We start from the raw sequence: 18,512 nt of genomic DNA, 5'->3' as shown, positions 1-18,512 counted from the left end.
CACGCCGGGGCACCGAAGACATTAACATCATCACCACATGCAGATGGCGGGGCGTTCAGCAGCAGGAGGAGCCGCAGGGCTTAGAAAGCAGCGGCCGTGATGTCAGAGGGGATGGGCACCATCCGTGCAGGAACTTGCAGGCGCACATCTGGCAGGGCAAGATAAAGCAAATCCCTTCCTCCCCGGGCTCATCCACCCGCACATGGCAAAGGACAACAACGACTCCCAGGCAGCTGAGACCAAGAAGGAGGTGGTGTAGGATCCCCAGGATGCGGGGGGAGCAGAGAAGACAGGGTCTCCAGAGCAGGGACTAGATCCAATGCCAATTGAGCCCGTGCCCAGGAGAAGGTGGCAAGGGTGGAGTTGGGGGGATGAGGTGAGCTGCAGAAATAGGGATTAAACTAACCCTCAACCGAAAGCGACTGAAGAGGGAAGGGTGGTCCAGTGGTTAGAGCACTAGCCTGGGACTCAGGAGGCCTGGCGTCAATTCCCTGCTCGTGCACAGACACCCAGTTTGACCTTGGGCAAGTTACTCGGTCTCTCTGTCCTCAGCTCCCATCTGTGAAATGGGGGGATGATACCGGCTTTGCCCTGCCCTGCTCCTGATTTAGTTGGGGTTGGTCCTGCTTTGAGCAGGGGGTTGGACTAGATGAACTCCTGAGGTCCCCTCCAACCCTGATATTCTGGGAAAGCTGGATAATTTGATGGAGGCCCTAGAAATATCTCAGAATAGGGTGACCACATGTCCCAATTTTATAGGGACAACCCTGATATTTGGGGCTTTGTCTTATATAGGTGCCTATTACCCCCACCCCACACACACACACACGTCCCGATTTCTCACACTTGCTGTCTGGTCACCCTACCTCAGAAGAGCCTCTTCATCTTCTCCCAGAGGAAGACGCAACTGAATGCCCGCGGACCGCCTCCCAGCCCCAGGAGCAGGGGGCCAGGGTGGAGCTGGGGGGGTCCATTCGTGGAGCAAGGCAGAGGTAACCTAGGCAGCAGGGTGATCCGAGACCACTGACTGCAACTGACCCATTGTTTCCTTGTGCTCCTCGATCTGGCTTCAGCCACCTCTGGCGTTGGCTCCTCGGGGGACAGGCTGGCTTTTTGTACAGCACCTAGCACGGGGGGGGCCTGGCCCAGGACGGAGGCTCCCGCATAAACCGCAAAAGGTCACAGAGAACAAATCCCGCCCCCCACAGAAGGGGGGGCGGGGGAAGCGAGTGAGGAGGAATCTCCAGGCTGCGCAAAGGCAGGGACTGACTTCCCCTCGTACCCCGAAGTGGGTGGTCCTGGCTCGGGCGGGGGGGGGGGGAGAATCTAGCATTAAAGCCACGTGAATCGCCCGGCGTGGAGCGAGCACATTCCTCCCCGCGGCAGGGCCATCGCTCACTCCTCTCCCCATTATAAACACATCCCCCGGCCCACCGGGACGCTGGCAGTGGGAGGAACCGCCTGATCCTTGCCACTGCTGCACGGCCTTCAGGAGAGAGAAATAGCCCCTTGCCGCTCAGAGGCCGGCTTCCCCTCCTGCTAGGCCACCTGCCGCCGCAGCGCTGCAGCCCAGACGCAGGACAAGGGGCTGAGCCCTGGACGACAGAGGCTGGGTTCTGCGATGCTCACCAGCGTTGGGAGGAAGGGGAGGTTTCCTCAGCCGCACTCGCACCCCTCAGAGCGCACTTTGGGGGTGGAGGCGGACAGTACGCCCCCACTACCCCTTCCAGCCTCAGCCTGCTCCCTGCCAAGGGAGGCCTGGAGATGGTCTTCCCCTCTGGCCCCGGCAGGGTCGCTGGTGAGGACGTTCGGGGAAAATCCAGCCGCCTTTCCTTAGGCCGGGTGGTTAAAGCTTTGCCTTCCCACCTGCCCCGGCCCCAGAAGTTTGTAGGTCTCCTTCCGGGAACGGGGACGCCTCAGCTGCAGCGCGGGGGTGCAGAGGAAGGGGACGGTGGGGAAACGTACGCAGGTGACGCGCCCTGATGTAGGAGAGAGGAGAGAGCCCCCTTCAACCTCTGGGCCCCACGGTCAGAGTTCGGGGTTTCGTTTGACTACGAGCCAGGAGAGCTGGGTTCTGTTCCTGGCTGTGGGAGGGGAGGGGGGTCTAGTGGCCGGAGCAGTCGGGACAGAGCCAGGACGCCTGGGTTCTATTCCAGGGCGGTGAGGTGCGGGACTCACTGAAGAGTTTGGAGACAGATCCAACCGTTCCAAAAAGCCTCCGATATTTGGGGTGGGAAGGGGAAGGAAAGTGTGTTTCGGTTATGGACCCCCGCCCCCGGATCCCTGCTCCCCAGGAATTAACAGCCCACCTAAAGCGGGCAGGATTCCTGCGTGAGCTGCTTTCCCGGGGGAGTGACACGGCTGGGAATCCCTCCAGCGCCGAGGGGCGCAGGGACGTCAGGGCAGACGGAGCTGGTGGTTTTGTCAGGGTAAACACAGATCCCTCAGGCGGGGGATAATCCTCCAGGGGGAAGGCCCCCATTGGAGGAGGCTGCAGAAGGATTTGCCGACCTGTGGAGAGGGGAGATGGGGAGTTGCCCACACCCTGAAGCAGGCAGGGCTTCAGCAGGCTGGAAGCAAGGGGAAGGGAGCAGGCAGGAATGCCAGAAGTTGGCCCCCACCCCAGCCCCCCTGCCACTCCCTGCCCTGGATCCAGTGTCGGCTGGTACGGTGACTCCCCCACGGGCCCTGGCTGGGGGAGGGGAGCCCGGTGGGGAGGGGAAGCAGGCAGAGAGGCTCCCATCTGGCCCCAGCCCCTGGAATCCTCTCCCATCTCTCGCTCAAGGCACGGGCTGGGTGCTGTCCCTGCCTGCCTGGCAGGCCAGCACACGCTTCAACCGCTGACGTTCCCCATAGCTCCTGGCTACAAAAAAAAAATCCCAAATACCTGACAGCGGCGGGAGCGCCAGACGAGCCAGGAGCACGTGAGCATCGGAGAAGCCAAAGGGGGGTGGATCGTGCCGGCTGTGCCAGCGGACAATGGGCTGGACACGGGGCCCGGCTCTCCGCGGCCAGACGGCTGTGGGCTCTCAGCAAAGCAAGCCACCTCCACCCAAGGGACCGAGCCCTCCCTGCTAATGCGCAGATCTTATAGCCCTAGAGCACCTTTCACCCCAAACAGCAATCCCGCCACCAAGATGCAGCCATCTCTGGGGTGGGACCTGGCAGCTTCTTTAGCCAGCATGGTGCTATGCCGCACTACATTTGGGGCCAGTGCTGTATTCACTCAGAATGACTGGGGACCCAGCTGGGATTTGGCCTGATCTGTGCTTTAACTGGTCTTGCTCTCTCTCCCCTTATCGGCTCCAGCTCCTCTGGGGTGCTAGCCCAGCATCTTCCCACCTGCCAAGAGCCCAGGCCTGGCGGGGGAAGAGGAAGTGGAGACCGTGACACAGTCCCGGCACTGTGCCGCTGTCACCCTCCACGCACAAGCCAGAGCAAAGCAAACCCTGGTGTCCTGGGCAGACCGGTGCCAGGAAGCACCTCGCACAGCCTCAGCTCCGTGCAAGCCGACCGGCAGGAAACCACGGGGCTGAGTGCACAACGGGGCAGGGGGCCCAAGAATCCCTGCCAGCCCCAGGCAAGAGGCCCCGATGCCGCTGCCCTAGCAGCCACCTGGGCTATTTTCAGTCCTGATTCCAAGGGGCCTCCAGCTATTCTGGACTCTGCCCTCCCGGGTCCAGGCGACGACAGACCCACGCGGCGCGTCTCAACAGCTCCCCTTTGCCAAGGACACAGAGCAGGAACGGGAGGCAGCCCCACGCCGAGCTCCTTTATCTTTAGTGCCTGTCCATCAAACGGCGCTCAGCTGCCCTTAGACTCCCAGGACGCGACAGACCTGCCCGCGCAGGGCCAGGAGGCAGAGGGGTCGGCTGCGCCATGTATCCCCAAGGGGCAGGCTGGAGAGCCAGGCTCCCACGCAGCAGCTGCTCCGCGGCTGCCAGACCCCAGAGCAGCAGCTCATCCGTCACCCGGGAGAGCCTCACTTGCCAGTTTGCGCCGAAGGCCAGAGGGAGTGGGAAGGAGAGTGACGGACAGGAGGGAGAGAGGGAGAAAACGCGGTTATCTAAAATGAGAGTGACAAGGCCCTACATCAGCTTGGATACAGACGTCCCCCAAATTTTGCCTGGGTTCAGATCCAGGGGTCTTGACTTGGGCCCAGCACCCCGTCAGGATCGGGGCCTTGCTGAGCAAATATGCAGGGGGGCTCTGCCCCGCAGAGCTGCCAAACCAACACAAAACTTCACGCGCGCACACAAGTTTTTCCTTCCGTTTGGATTTACAAGCAGCCGCAGTCCTTCCAGATCCATCCCGGCCGCTCTCCCACGATCCCCACCCCCACGGCTGGGATGAATGTTGCTTAGCGGAACCCAGCCAGAACCTTGCGTGATTCACCTGCATCCTGGTTCGTTTTCTCCGCTTCGCGTCTGCCCTCCTGTCACTTTCTAAGGGCTTGTCTACACTTAAAAATGCCACAGTGGCCCACTTCCATCAACGTAGAGAAGTTCCTGGAGGACAGGTCCATCAGTGGCTATTAGCCAGGATGGGCAGGGATGGTGTCCCTAGCCTCTGTTTGCCAGTAGCTGGGAATGAGCGACAGGGAATGGATCACTTGATGATCCCCTGTTCTGTTCATTCCCTCTGGGGCACCTGGCATTGGCCACTGTTGGAGGACAGGACATTGGGCCAGAAGTCTGACCCAGTAGGGCCATTCCTATGTTCTAACCTAGCGATGTCTACACAGCGACTTAGGTTGGCTTAACTACACCGCTCAGGGCTGTGGATTGTTCACACCCCTGAGCGCTGTAGTTAAGACCACCTAATTTTCCTAGCGTAGACCGGGCCTTAGTCTCACCATCCGTGTGCATTAGGACTCTGTAGCTATCACCCTTCTGACCCCCGTCATCACAGCACCCTGAGCAGTCCAGGGCTGCGTTACTCAGAGTTGGCATTTTAGCTCCTCAATTATTTTCCTCCCTTATCCACTGTCCAGATAGTAAGTCCAGACCAACCCCCTCATCCCCAACACGCACTCTCTTCCTCCTCCCTGAACGCTGGAGCAGACCCGTCCCTATATTGCAGAGCTTTACGTGGGGCTTTTTACCATTGATCCCGTTAAAGAAACAAATGGATCCACGCGCCTTTAAAAGGAAAAGCATCTTCCTTGAAGCTCACAATCCCCTGTCACTATCCCAGAGCAACGATAAAGAGAATGGATCAGTTTATAGGCTTTGTAATTACTGGAAAGGACGCATTACTGGCCTGCCAGCGAGCCAGGAGATGGCTGGAAGGCAGGCGCTGGGCAGCTTTTTAAGCACCTGGTGATTTTAGGAAGGGCTCCAGCCCAAGAACAGATGGGCGGGGGCAGAAGGAGAGTGAGAAATGGCAGTTCCTGACTGACAGCTGCACGAATACTGGCTATTTGCAAAAGGCTTGTAAAAGCATTTCCTGAATTAGCAAAAGTCTCTTTGGAGGAGTGAGGGGGGGGGAGGGAGGCAGTTCCGGAAAAATTAAACAATTGCTGCTACTGCAGATACAAAAAAAGAACATCTCTGCGACGACCAGACACTGCGTCCCCGTGCTCATTTTTATTATTTACATGACAGTATCCAGCAGACAGCGGGGCCCCAGCGTACCAGGTGCCATACAGAGCCAGAGAGAGCGAGATGGCCTCAAAGAGCTCACCACCTGGTTGCTTCCACTTCTGGGTGGCCATTCTGAGACACCCCATGGTCAAGGACAGAGGGGGGAGGGCAGAGGCACAGAGAGGACAAATGGGTTGTCTCATGTCTCTCAGCAGAGCCAGGTCTCCTCCACCCCACCCTCTTACCCACTGGGCTACATTGTCTCTCTAGACGGACCGGACCAAAGAACTCCACAGCTACTATTAAATTGGGTGTCAATCCTCATGCTTCCGGGCATGGAGTCAGGCAGGAATTCCCCACCCCCACGCACTGTCTAGCTTTGCACAGGCCAGGCATGCTAGGCTTTGTGGTTTCTTTGGGGCACCTTCCTGTGTAGCCTCCGGTGTTGGAGAGGCTGGGATGGATCAATTGGGCTATTCCTGGATTCCCCCCCTCCCCCAAATCCATAGGCCTAATTTCTCACATCTTTGGAGTAACGGAGCCAATGCACCTTCCGAATACCAGCCAAGCGTCCGCCACAGACAGGGAGTCTCTCCCCTGCATAGGCTGTCATTGCCTTGAGCACCAGGAATGCCAAGAGAGCATTCCCAGATGTGCATTCCCTGAGAGACAGGCCCTCCCCAGCACATTACTGGCCTCTAGCTCTCACAGGAGCAACCCCCCCGCTGCCTGATGCAGTTGGGCACAGGGAGGGACCTACCCTGGCTGCCGCCCAATCTAGTATTTCAGGGCAGGGCCTGAGGCGTGTTCAGGGTCACTGAGCCACCCCCCGCTCTGGGCAGGCACAGGGAGGGCACCTGCAAACGAGGTGTCCTCACTCTGCTCTCGAGGTGGGATCCAGATGTGCATTTCCAGTCCAGCTGTGGAGAAAGTGGAATCTCTCACAGCAGTTCCCTGATACCGAACGCCTAGATCAGCTCTGCAAAGCCCAAGGACGCCAACTCGCCGGTCAGATCATGACCTCAACCGTGGGAGAAGACTATCCACCGGGGAAGGGTTGGAAGGGCCCAGGCGCCACCCACTTCTACTCATTGGCCAGCGTAGCTGGCCAGGCCCTTGGTGGGCATAAGCAGCTGTATAGAAAGGGGCAGAGGAATTTACCGCCCATCCTGAGCCGGGGAGGGATGGAGACTTTCAGGCTGCATTGGCACCGTGTTCTTAAATGGGGTTTAAACAGCAGAGAAGACGGCAGGGCAACTCAGCTCTTAACTCAGGTTAGCGGCTCAAGTTCAAGCCTCAAGGGGAGGCTGGGGTTGAACCCGAGCTGCTGCGTCTTCACGGCAACGTGAACCCGAGTTAACTAACCCAAGTTCCGAACGCCCCCTTTGGGGCAGCCTAGAGACACCCTTGGAGTCCCAATGGGCTCTCTGCTGCGGGCAGCTACCTGGCACCCCTTCCTCAAGGCAGATGGCGAGGTTGCAATCCGGCACGGGGCCAGAGACACCGGGCTCCCTCTGATGCTCCTGTCATCGACTCTATCTGAACTGCCTCTTGTTTAAAACTTGACGCATCTCACAGCTGGGGAAACAAGGGCCTCTTACCTCTGGGCACTCAGCTTGGGATGCTTAAGGCCTGATCTCCAGAGCGGCTCAGCTCCTGGAGCTCCCGTTGGCTTCAGCTGCAATGGGGACTGCTCAGCACCTCTGGAAATCGAGCCCTTAAATGCCTCAGAGCGGGTGCCCAGAAGTGGACGCAACCAGACTTGGTGAACACGCTTGAAAACACGGGCAGAAGGGAGTTACCTAGGGTCACCCAGCTGCCGAGGAGTCCTGGATGCCAGCCCAGGGCTTTAACCACAAGACCACTTAGAAACCAAAGAGGTCCAGCGATGGGCAGCTGAACTGATCAAAGAAAAGACTGACAAGGTGAAAGGTAACATTTTCCAGAGTGCCTGCAGTGACTTCGGCCCTTGGGGAACAAACGTTTAATAACGGGCTCTGCACTCCCACAGAGAAAGGTACCACACACCCAGTGGCTGGAAGCTGAAATAGATAAAAATGTAGCCTTCTTTCCAGTCTGAATTTAAGTGAGAGCAATTAGCCATTGGAACAACTTACCAAGGGTCGGCCATGGTAGATTCTCCAGATTGGATGTTTTTCTCAAAGACCTGCTGTAGGAATTATTTTGGGAAGTTCTCTGACCTGCGCTACAGAGGAGGTCAGCCAATAATCACAATGGTCTGTACTGGCCTTGGAACCTATGAAAGTCCCTTTCAAAAGGGAGCTTACTGCTGCATTTACACGGTCAGTGAAAATCAGACTCCTAAACACCAATGCCACTGTTCAAATTAGCTCCCAAGCTACTTGGGTGCTTTGGAAAATTTTCCCTGAGAGCTATTTAATGTGGGAACAGAATAGACACGACAGCAGTGTCGAAAATAACGACTGGTGCAGATAACGCCTGTCAGTTCTACTTTCCCTCTTCCCCAACAAAAGGAAAAGAGGACAGCAGATGAAATTTAAAAGATAAAATGAAAGTGGATGAAAGCACATCTTGGTATAGGCCCCAGTCCAGCAAGCCACTTAAAACACATGTGAAACGTTAAGTAACGCGAGTTGTCTCGTTGACATGAATTGAGCTAAGAAGCATACATGTGTTTAAGTGTTTTGCTGGATCAGAGCCATAATACTCATGCTTCAAGGCATAAGTTGGCTGCAAATTGACAGGGGTCAGGAAGAAACTTCCCCTATGGACAGGTTGTTCCATCATTATCCATTATACTGTTTCATCCTCTGAAGCAGCAGGTGCTAACCATGGTCAGAGACAGGTTACTGGACTAGGTGGACCACTGGTCTGATCTGGCATAGTGATTGCATATTCCTGGTATGCACATGATGAGCTGACTTGAAAATCCAACTCCTTAATGGTTCAGATAGCCAGTGCGCCCTCCCCACTGAGCCATCCTCTCTCATCTTTGTCACGCTGCTCTCCTGGCAGCCCAGCACCAACAGCAGCAGAACCAGCTGTCCTTTCCATGACCGCTGAATCCAAGCCAGGATTTCAGAAGACCCTCTGTGGTGCCACTGGGCAGTGCAGGCTGGGAGCCAGAGAGACCCCCAGGGTCTGTCTGTATCCAAGCACCAGGGAAGAGGACCCAGGTAGTCAATTCTCTTCTTCACATAAAAGGGGAAGCGTGCTCCTGTCAGACAACCAGCACGTCTAGGCCAGTAGAGCGTGGTCGACACAGGATGCGCCACAGGAAAGCAGCCTGCACTCACACAAACCCACAAACACCTCGCCAGTTGTGCAGTGCAGCAGATGGGGTGCAAAGAGCCACCCCTGGCCCCTTCTGCAGCCCCAGCAGGACCTTTAGCCCTCAGCGTGCTCAGTCTTGTTATCCCAAAGCTAACACAGGTGAGACAGAAAAGCTCAGCCCCAGGGTCAGGCTTGCAAAAGCAGTTGTTGCCCTTCGGACTTTTCTTTGCTGCCTTTCTCCGGAGAGCCCCAGTTACGACAACTCCGTCCTTGTAAAGCCCTCAGCACCCACTCCCGGGGGACCTTCCAGGAGCAGACCATGGAGAAGGCTTCCAAATCCTCACACGTAAAGGGGGCTGCTTCCGAAGCCGGCTTCAGAGCATCACTTTATCCTCCCAAAGGCCCGAGTCGCCAAGGTTTGGGTGTGGCTGAGGATTTTCAAGCGTGGGGTGTTGGAATCGAGGTCAGCACATGGACGCCTAGGAGGACAGAGGCAGAGAAGAACCTCGCGAGAGAGTCTTTATTTTAGCTCCGGCCTCGATCCCCCTGGGCTTTTAGCTGTTTATCCGTACTCACCTGGCCCCCCTCACAGTCCTTAATGGAGTTCTTCTCCCAGCACCCTGGTGAGGCAGGGCAGGGATAGTGTCCCGAGAACAGAGAGGCTCTGTTGTGGATCTTGGCCTTCGCGAGGTGACTAAATACCTTTGAGGATCTAGACCACACTGACTCACCCAGCGCCACCCGGACAAGTCTGTGGTGGAGCAGGGAATTGAATCCGCCTCTCCCAAGGCATAGGCGAGGGCCCTAACCACTGGGCCATCCTTCCTCTCTAACAACCCCTCCCAAGCGGGGTAGATCCCAGCGATCACCAGGCTTCCCCAACACACTTTGTCAGTCACTGTTTCCCAGCACAGAGCCCCCAGTGCCTGCACTCCTCCTCCCTAGCAGCTGTTCTGGAGAGAGACAGAACCATTTCACTCCCCCTTTTAAAAAAATTTAAAAAAAATCCCACACTTCATCAAGAGCATTTCCAATGAATCTTTGGAATGCGCAGCAGATGCCTGCAGCCCATGCAGCTGTTGCAGTGAGAGGTCTCTGCGGGGCACCCGATCCTCGCTCGGTGCAAGGGAAAAGAGACCCTTCAGCTGGCTCCCAACTTCAAAAGCCGGGGGAACCCGATGCCTCGCTGCCCCGCATCTCCTGCGGACATCGACACTGGTGCAAAATGAGCCGGCGACGCTACGGAATCAGGGGCGCGTTTTGCACCGGTGTCGATGACAGCATAAGGCCACCAGGAGAGTTCAAGGGCAGAGGGGACCTGACCGGATCATCTAGCCTAACCCATCACAGGCCCCCACCACCCAGCACCCACGCCCCGAACCCAACAACTGAAGTTAGACCAAAGTACTGCAGCACACAGGAGCCTAGAGCAGTATGTGCCACAGGCAGAGATTAGGAAGGTCCGAGGGGCACCAGCGCCCGAGGCCCCCGCAACGGCGGGGAACTGATGAGGTGAGGTCTACCCCAAGCGACCCTCGCCCACACACTGCAGAGGAAGGTGAAACCCACCCCCAAGGTGCAGGCCGGGGCGCTGGAACAGTTTGTACGGGGGGAGGGGGGGTGTCCTCGAGCCATGGAACCAAACTGTAAACCCTGTATATAACGGAAGCCACATCACTAGCACCCCCAGTTCCAGCACCTATGGGTGCAGGGCAATCAAGCTGCCACGACTGGACAAAAACACCACCGTTGGATTCTCCCTCGGCTCTCAGCTTCTAAAGGCGCCAGCCCTGATTTACACAGGGGTGGATAAGGGAATCGGGCCTTTGAGAGCATGAAACAGCTCTCGGAGAGAGCTGGGGGGTCCAGGGCGAGGGAGGAAGCTAGTTAATCAAGAGAGAATCCACTGACTGAAAAGCTCTTTTGCAAGGGTTTAGTAAAGAATCGCAGGAATGTTCAACAGGTCCCTGGGAATTTTCCTCCCCTCGCCACCAGCCTCTCACCCATTCAAACATCTCCAGAGGCGCTGGCGGGGATCTTTCAGGGTTCCTGGCTCCGCAGTCGCACTCCAGCGCAAGGACCACAGAGGAAACCATTCAAAAGCTGTATCCACCCTCCCTCTTCCCAGGGATCAGGGATGAAGACGCTAAAGGCCCAGGGCTGCTCCTATGGCAGCCTGGCTTAGAAGGGTAACGTGCCAAGATTAGCCGGAGAGCTCTGATTCACCCCCTTCTGGGTGCACGCTGAACCTCCGCTCCCGCTCATTGCCTGATGCCTGGGAAAGCTTTTGGGGGGGCAGAACTGACTGCACCCCACAAGAACACAGTCAGCATCTGCAGCTGGTCGCCAGGGAGCCCCTGCAGCCCCCCCCCCCCTCGCCAGCTAGCTACAGCTGATCCTGCAAACCTTACCCAGGTGTGAAAACTTTATGTAGGATGACCCAGGGATTTCAAGGAGGAGTGAGTCCAGTTAGCCCCCACCTCCCATCCCTATTTGCAGGATTTGCACCACAGGCTGGAGAAGGGGGGGGGGTGTCAATGGCGTGTGTGTGTGTGTGTGTGTGTGTGTGATTATTGCTCCAGTTACAACGTTGGCATCCCCTCACTCTCCCCCCTCCCCCGCAGAAAAGCATCGGATCCCCTTTCAGCAGAGATTTCAAGTTCACAGTCCCCCCTCCCCCCCCCCGCCCCAAAGCAAAGCCAGAGCTGGGCTGCACCCACCACGGCAGCGGCTCGAATGCAAACCCTCCGCACTGATCCCTGGCGGCGAAGGGGGGGGCGCCCCCCAACCTCCCGCCTCTCCCCTAAGCGCAGCTTTGCGCGGGGCGGGGGGGTCCCCCCAGGAGCTGGGATCGGGGCCGCTTTGCCGCCCCGGCACTCACAGGTATCGCTCCTGCCCGTCCGTCTGGTGGTGCAGCGCCACCGAGAAGCCGAAGAAGCTGCCGTCGGTCCCACCCCGCTTCAGGACCAGGAATCTGGTGTCCAGGTTGAAGCCGGCGCCGCCCGGGCTGCAGAGCGCGCCCCAGAGCAGGCAGAGCCGCACCAGCCGGGGCCCGGGGCCGGCCCTGTTGCTGCGGCGAAGCTGGAATCCCCCAGGAGCCATGATGGGCTGGTCCCGGCCAGGCCCGGGGCAAGGTCTGGTCTCCCCAGCAAAGCCCCTGCGCTGCGCTGCGCTGCGCTGGGGGATGCGCGATTTCCCCGGGCTCCAGCCTGCACGAGCGGGGGAGGAGCGAGCGAGCGAGCTGCCTCCTCCCCACCTTGCGCGGGGCGGCTCGGCCCTTTTCTTCCGGGGAACAGAAACAATCGCAGCGTGCAAAGAGTTTCATTCTTAAAGGGGCCGTGTCACTTGGGGGAGGGGCGCTGGTTCCTATTCGGGGGGGGCTGGTCCTCCCCCCCCCACCACCCGGCCATGCTTTGCAGGCGGATTTGCCGCGTTTAAAGAAGTTGGACACAAACTTCCAGCCCTGGGTGGTCCTCGCGAGCGCCTCCAGCTCCATCCCACCACCTGGAGGGACGCCTGGCCCAGGGAGCAGAGCCCTCAGGCGCCAGTGCCAACTCTCAGCCGGAGTCAGGGCTCGCCGGATCCGGCCCTCGGCCACCAGCCACGGAAAAAAGGAAGTCGCCCGTGCGGTTAGTTCAGCTCTGCTGTGGCTGGGCTTTGTGGCGAGTGGCACGTGGCGAGAGCCGGATGATGCAGAATTATTTGAACGCGGGAAGTTTTATCTCGCCCTGGCGACCTTGGGGTCAGGTTCGCAGCCCTGGAGACACTGATGGCTCAGAATAAAGAGAGCTCAGAGAACAAGCGATCCACACACCATTTCCAACAACATGCACCCACGCCTGGCTTAACAGGATAGCCCCTGGGGCAGGAAGGGGGGGTTGGTATCATTCAGTCCTCGGCCTGGTGCAGGCCGCTATGGGGTGGGCGAATCAGAGCCAGATGTACTGGTCTTCATGAGAAGGACGCTGCTGTGCTGAGGATTGAACTGAAACCCACCAAGTCCCTCTCCCCTACACCATGCCCTCAGATGGCAAAAAAAGTTTTTAAAAAAAGAACTAGATAAGTTCATGTAGGATAGGTCCATCAGTGGCTATTAGCCAGGGTGGCCACGGATGGTGTCCCTAACCTCTGTTTGCCGGAAGCTGGGAATGAGCGACAGGGGCTGGATCACTTGATGATTCCCTGTTCTGTTCATTCCCTCTGAGGCACTGGTCACTGTTGGAAGACAGGATACTGGGCCAGATGGACCTTTGGTCTGACCCAGTCTGGCCGTTCTTATGTTAATAATGTTCCATCCGTACTGACCTGGGGCTGAATTCAAACTGGCAACCTATCAGGGAAAGCCCCCCCAAGTTCATCTCCTACCCTGCTGAGCTGGGTGGGAAGCAGTTTTCCAGTCCTGGAAAAAGTTTAAGATTTCAGAAAAAGTTTCCCATCCCAACTCAAGATGAAAAGTCAAAAATCTCAAAACCATTTGCAAACCAAAAATCTTGGGCGGGGGGGTTGGTTTGTGTCAATCAATGTTTCATTCAGATAATTTCTAAACATTTCATTTCGATTTTGACCCCCTTTTAAAAATTGTTCTAAAATTAGCTTCCATTTCTAAGTAAAAAAAGAAACATTTCAAACCAGAAAATGTAGCCACGGGCCGTTTTGACGGGTTTTTTATTTTCACTTTTTTTCTTAGTTGCAAAATGTGTCAAACCCAACACTTTCCCGCAAAAAGTCTCAGTTCTAATGAATCCGTGTTTCTGGATGAGAAACATCTCATCAAACAATTCCCAACCTATTCTACAGCTTCGGCGTTTTTGAAAATCTCCCCGGGCAGCGAAGATCTTTGAAAATCAGGCCCTGAGTTCCTTGACCAGTCTGCCAAGCCACGCAGCTAGGTTTGCAATATACCCTATACATCTACAGTGCTGCCTTGAAAGATGATTAATAAATATTAAGCAAGGCAAATTCATGCAAAATTGCATACAAAAGTAGCACCTCTGTCCACCGATTTTGGGAGACCATTAAGTGTGCAAAGGTAATTGCTCAAAAAAGCCAGAAAACACCAAAGCTAAGGTTGCTCACATAACCTTAACAGCCCCCCCCCCCCCCCGTGTGTATGTGTTATACTACAGTCTTTAATTAAATGATCACACATAATTATTTCCACAGGAGCCCCGCCTCCTCCAGTATCCGGGTGGGAGGGTGTGTAGTGAATGAAGCAAAGGGTAGGTGGAAATGGAGCTCCTCCTCAGCCCATCTGCCTGGGCCCCCGGGACCAGCACTGAACCCCAAGATGCCCCAGTAACTTAGATACACCCTCTTTGACCACCACCCAAAGGCATGAGCGTTCTGGGTTACTGTTTAACTTTCTCGCACGGCATGTGGTAGGCACAGCATGTAACACACTGGGACGTGGCACACCGAATTCTGACATTGGGGCTCTTTATTTCATCACACAAGAAGTACACAGATCCAAATAAAAATAATAAACCCTACACGCGTTGCCTTTCACTCGACCTCACCCGGTCCTTGGGGGACCCTCTGTGTTCAGGCAGGTGGGTAGGGCTGCCTCCCTGCCCCAGTCCAGCTCCTGCAGCAGCTCATTCTGTGCTGTCGAAAAAAGGCCAAAAGAGAGGTGCAGCAGCTTCCGCCCTTTCTAGTCTCCCAGTTCCTCTGTCAGCCTCAACAGGGGGACCACAGTTTTACCAGCTGATGTGGTTGTAAGATGACCAACAAGTGCCTCTGAGCAGGGGCCCGTCTTTTTTCGAAAGCGATTACATTCCAATGGTTGAGCACTTAAACACAACGACCCTTTCTTGTTAGCCCCTGGCCGCCCACTTTCAGAATTCCAGTCCAACACAGCCACATGGACGACAGAGAAGGCAAACGAAGTTTGCAGCTTGAGAAAGACACAGACAGAGAGTTCACCATCTCACACAGACCTCTGAGGTTGCACAGATTCCCAAACGGTCACCGCGGGTGCACGAATAGCCCAGCGTGGACCAAAAGAACGATACGCAAACAATCATTTCTATTTATGAAAAGTCCTCAGGAGGGAATTTTATTTCCACAGAAGAGATTCTGTCGTACATGGTGGGTAGCGAGACAGCAATCACACTGCGGGCATCTGCCTTCCTCCCTGCTGCTCTACCTCATTCACACCCCTGCCTCATTCAAAGCACCAGGGGAGGTGAAATCTAACAGTCCGGCATGTAGTTAGAAACTTGCACACACAAGGGGCAGAGTTAAGGGTAAACAGGCAGCATGCCCTGGCTTTTGAACGGTTCACCATGCTGCTTTAGGGCAAGAGTGTGTTTAACATCAAGCCCTGAGGAAAGGGTGGTGTGTAGTTTTGCCAGGTTAGGGGCAGCACACGGGGAAAAAATTGTGTTTGGGTGTTTGCCTAGAGACTGTAACTGCACACTGCGATGGGAGGCATCACCACAGCACCCTCTTTAGCTCTGAGCCGTGACAGCAGCTCCTCCGCTACAACACAGCTTCTTTGAGTCGCTGGCATTCAGACATGACTACGTTACCTCTAGTACATTAGCGTGCAGCATCCTTGAATATCTGGCGCTAAGGTACAATTGCACTGCTTCTGCTCTGCTCCAGACTAGCACGGGCAGAGCACCTGGCTCCACCGAAGCGGGCAGTTTGATTGTACAAGCCGATGCGTATTGTTTCAGTGAGAGGGATAAAAGGGTAAGTCGTGTTAAGTTTGTCACCCTCTTCTTCTTCCTGCCCTCGCCCTGTGGCCTGTCTCTTGTAAGCATCAGATAACCACAACAGCAGCAGCTGCATGGAACGAGACCTAGGAGGGGCTGGTGCTCACAAGAATCCTTCCTGGACCTTTGCCCTGGCCATTTCAGTCTCAGCCTCCCTCAAATCACTGCTGCAAGGCAGCTTTGCTGTGCCCTGGAAGGACCTGAGATTGGGTTTGTACCGCATCTAGCACAATGTTAATATAAATAATACATAAGAATATTTTGCTAGGAAAAGGGAGCCACATGGGCACAGCTGGTGGATCCTTAATAGTAAGCTAGGCCTGAAACAGAAACTGGGCAAGTTTGGAGCTGAACTTTGCAATCAAGGCCAATCTCTAATAACAGTAACACTGGCTATGGTGTATATGCTTCCACTGCCCTCCACTGGATGGAATCAGAATTGCTTGACTGTGTGTCATATGCCCTATACTGATAGGCGTTGATGGAGATTCTCCTTTAGCTCCAGCGATTCGGAGCTGAGCTCTACTTCCACTATAGCTCTGAATGGGCTCAGAATGTTGTGCAGTGATGTGTCAAGTCTTAGATGTCCAGGGCTTTGGCTAACCTCTCTAGCCCATCTCATCCTGGGATTTTAAAGCATTTTGCAGCTCCCAGTCACACTTTGCAACGTCCTGTGTTGCAGGTGGGAAAACGGAGGCACGGAAGTTAACTAACATGCCTGACGCCACTGGTGACAGAGGTAGTACAGAACTCAGGAGCTGCAGGCTCCAAGCCCCATTCTTTCATCCCTCCTTCGCTTTCTAGCCACCTCATGGTTTTCACACACCTGGCCCAACGCCGAACGTTTCCTCATTAAGGGACGGATGGAGACTTTGCATTGCCAGCCCCACCTGCGAGGGCCCTTTAGGGCTATGTCTGCATTATCTCTGCCACGCTTTTCCCAATATTTGTTCATGCCATTGGGTGTGGCGGGCTGGCTGGCCGGCGCCACCTTTGTGGATTTAGAGCACTGCCCTTGCTTGAATGAGGGAGCAAAGAAGGAAGGAAATGTGTGAAGGGGAAGGCGGTCGAGCCCCAAGGAAGTGGGGTGTGGCCTGACTCCAAGCTCCTGCAACTCAGCTGGACTTAGGACTCGGCCCGGCTGGGCAGCAGGTCCCTGGCATGATTCCCCAGCGCCCTGCGCCTGGCTCAGTCATCTACACCTGTGCCAAGCGCACCTGGCCGTGAACTCACTCTGAACTGGACCTGGGCAAGGCAGCCTCTGCTCCGGCCTGCATGCAGCAGCTCTCTGCCGTCCCAAGCTCAGCCGCTGTGGGAATGGCCGCAGAGCGTGTTAACAAGACAGTGGCCCCCGCGAGCCCCACACAGCGAAAAAATCACAGGCAGGTAAAGATGCCTCATAAAGCCTTTGGACTTGGGATCCTTCCAGGGCTCTAGCAGGAGGCTTAATAGCCAATCAAAGCCGGCTTGCCCGCTATGGCAGGTATGCCGCGACGTGCCAATACAAATAGGTGCACTGCCTCGTTAATATCCTGCCAGCTACCTCGGTGCCCCACCCTGCGCCTCATCCCGGCCACGAAGCCATTTCCTCTCCGGCTGCCTAGAAAAGGAAAGTGACGATCCCCAGCATTCCCGGGCCTGTAACAAAGTGACTCACTTCCCCCGCTGATGAATCCAGCACCACTCCATCTACGCACCCCCTTTGGAAAGGACAGGCCTGGAATTGCCTGGCAGTGCCTCCCCCTCCACCCCCATAGCAAACTCCTGGATGACCGCATGCCCCAGGAAAGAGACACGCTTCCTGAGATGCATGAGCACCGTGCACCAAGGCCGGGGCTGGAAAGGGGTGCAGCTGCGGTGGGGTGCTGAGACTGGCGGGGAACAAGGGGACCTCCGTGGAAGCAGGTGGGTGGGGGCCTGGTCCTGCAGTCAATGGGGACCCGAGTGGCGTGGGAGGGAAGGGACAGTCCTGGTTTCCCTTGGGTGAACGCAGCCCACACCCTGCAGGATTTGCCATGTTGTTCTGGCCCCACCCCAGGGCCTGCACCCCTAGCCGGAGCCCTCACCCCCTCACACACCCCAACCCCCAATTTCATGAGCATTCATGGCCCGCCATACAATTTCCATACCTTGATGTGGCCCTCAGGCCAAAAATTTGCCCACCCCTGTGCTAGCACCCCAAGCGTCCAACTCCAGCAGCCCCGGAAATGCCTTTTAGGACCATCATTGTCTTCTTGGCCGTGAATGGTAAAGAAAGCAGGTTGTACCCTTTGAGTTCCCCTCCCCCTCCTGTGTCCATGGACCACGAATGTCCTGCTATTCAGCAAGACCCACCTGGTGCTAGTGGAGACCCCAGCCACCCCACCACTCCAGCTAGGGTGACCAGATGTCCCGGTTTTATAGGGACAGTCCCGATTTTGGGGTCTTTTTCTTATATAGGCTCCTATTACCCCCACCCCCATCCTGATTTTTCACACTTGCTGTCTGGTCACCCTAACTCCAAGCAGCCTGGAAGCAGAATCTCATCTGCCCCAAAGCTCTGGAGAAGCCCCATCTGCGGGGTAGAGAGATGCATCGCCCTGGGCAGCTTTATATCTGGTGGGATCAACCTTTGCACAGAGTTTTTCAGCAGCCCGGTGGGACCGCAGAATAGCCAGCAACCAGGCTGCAATTCAACCGGGATAAACCAGGCTTCCTGGAACCCACTCACTTCCACGGCACGGGAGCTGGGAGTTGACAGATCTTCCCAGCCTATTGGGACGCATCGCCCAGTGCCCGGTCCTGGCATCGCTCCCAGCTCCTGTTATTTATCCTGGGCTCATCTGCAGAGGATATTTACAGTAGCAGTCTCTCCGGGCTGTGTTTATCGAGGGTTCCTGAATGTTACTGAGAATGACAGGAGGGCATGGGACAGGCTGGCGATGGAAAAGATGAGCTTGTTTCCGTGGGGGTG

The 18,512-nt window shown here is 56.2% G+C and overlaps 1 protein-coding gene across 2 annotated transcripts in view; it reads right to left on the bottom strand.

The window, feature by feature from the left end:
• ITGA3 (integrin subunit alpha 3) overlaps window positions 1-12,135 on the bottom strand; it is a 43,183-nt gene extending 31,048 nt beyond the window's left edge. Inside the window, exon 1 of one of the 2 annotated variants that reach the window (XM_044999616.1) lies at window positions 11,722-12,135. In XM_044999616.1, coding sequence (XP_044855551.1) covers window positions 11,722-11,942 — 221 coding nt within the window. In that variant the 5' untranslated portion in view covers window positions 11,943-12,135. The remainder of the gene's footprint in view (window positions 1-11,721) is intronic. The other variant, XM_044999617.1, reaches the window with a different exon arrangement.
• Window positions 12,136-18,512: the final 6,377 nt, after the last annotated feature.

The sequence above is a fragment of the Mauremys mutica genome, chromosome 25, assembly GCF_020497125.1.
Source record: "Mauremys mutica isolate MM-2020 ecotype Southern chromosome 25, ASM2049712v1, whole genome shotgun sequence".
In the NCBI taxonomy this organism is placed as follows: domain Eukaryota; kingdom Metazoa; phylum Chordata; order Testudines; family Geoemydidae; genus Mauremys; species Mauremys mutica.
The sequence above is the reverse complement of the archived record's forward strand: the minus strand, read 5'-3'. Positions and strand labels throughout refer to the sequence as shown.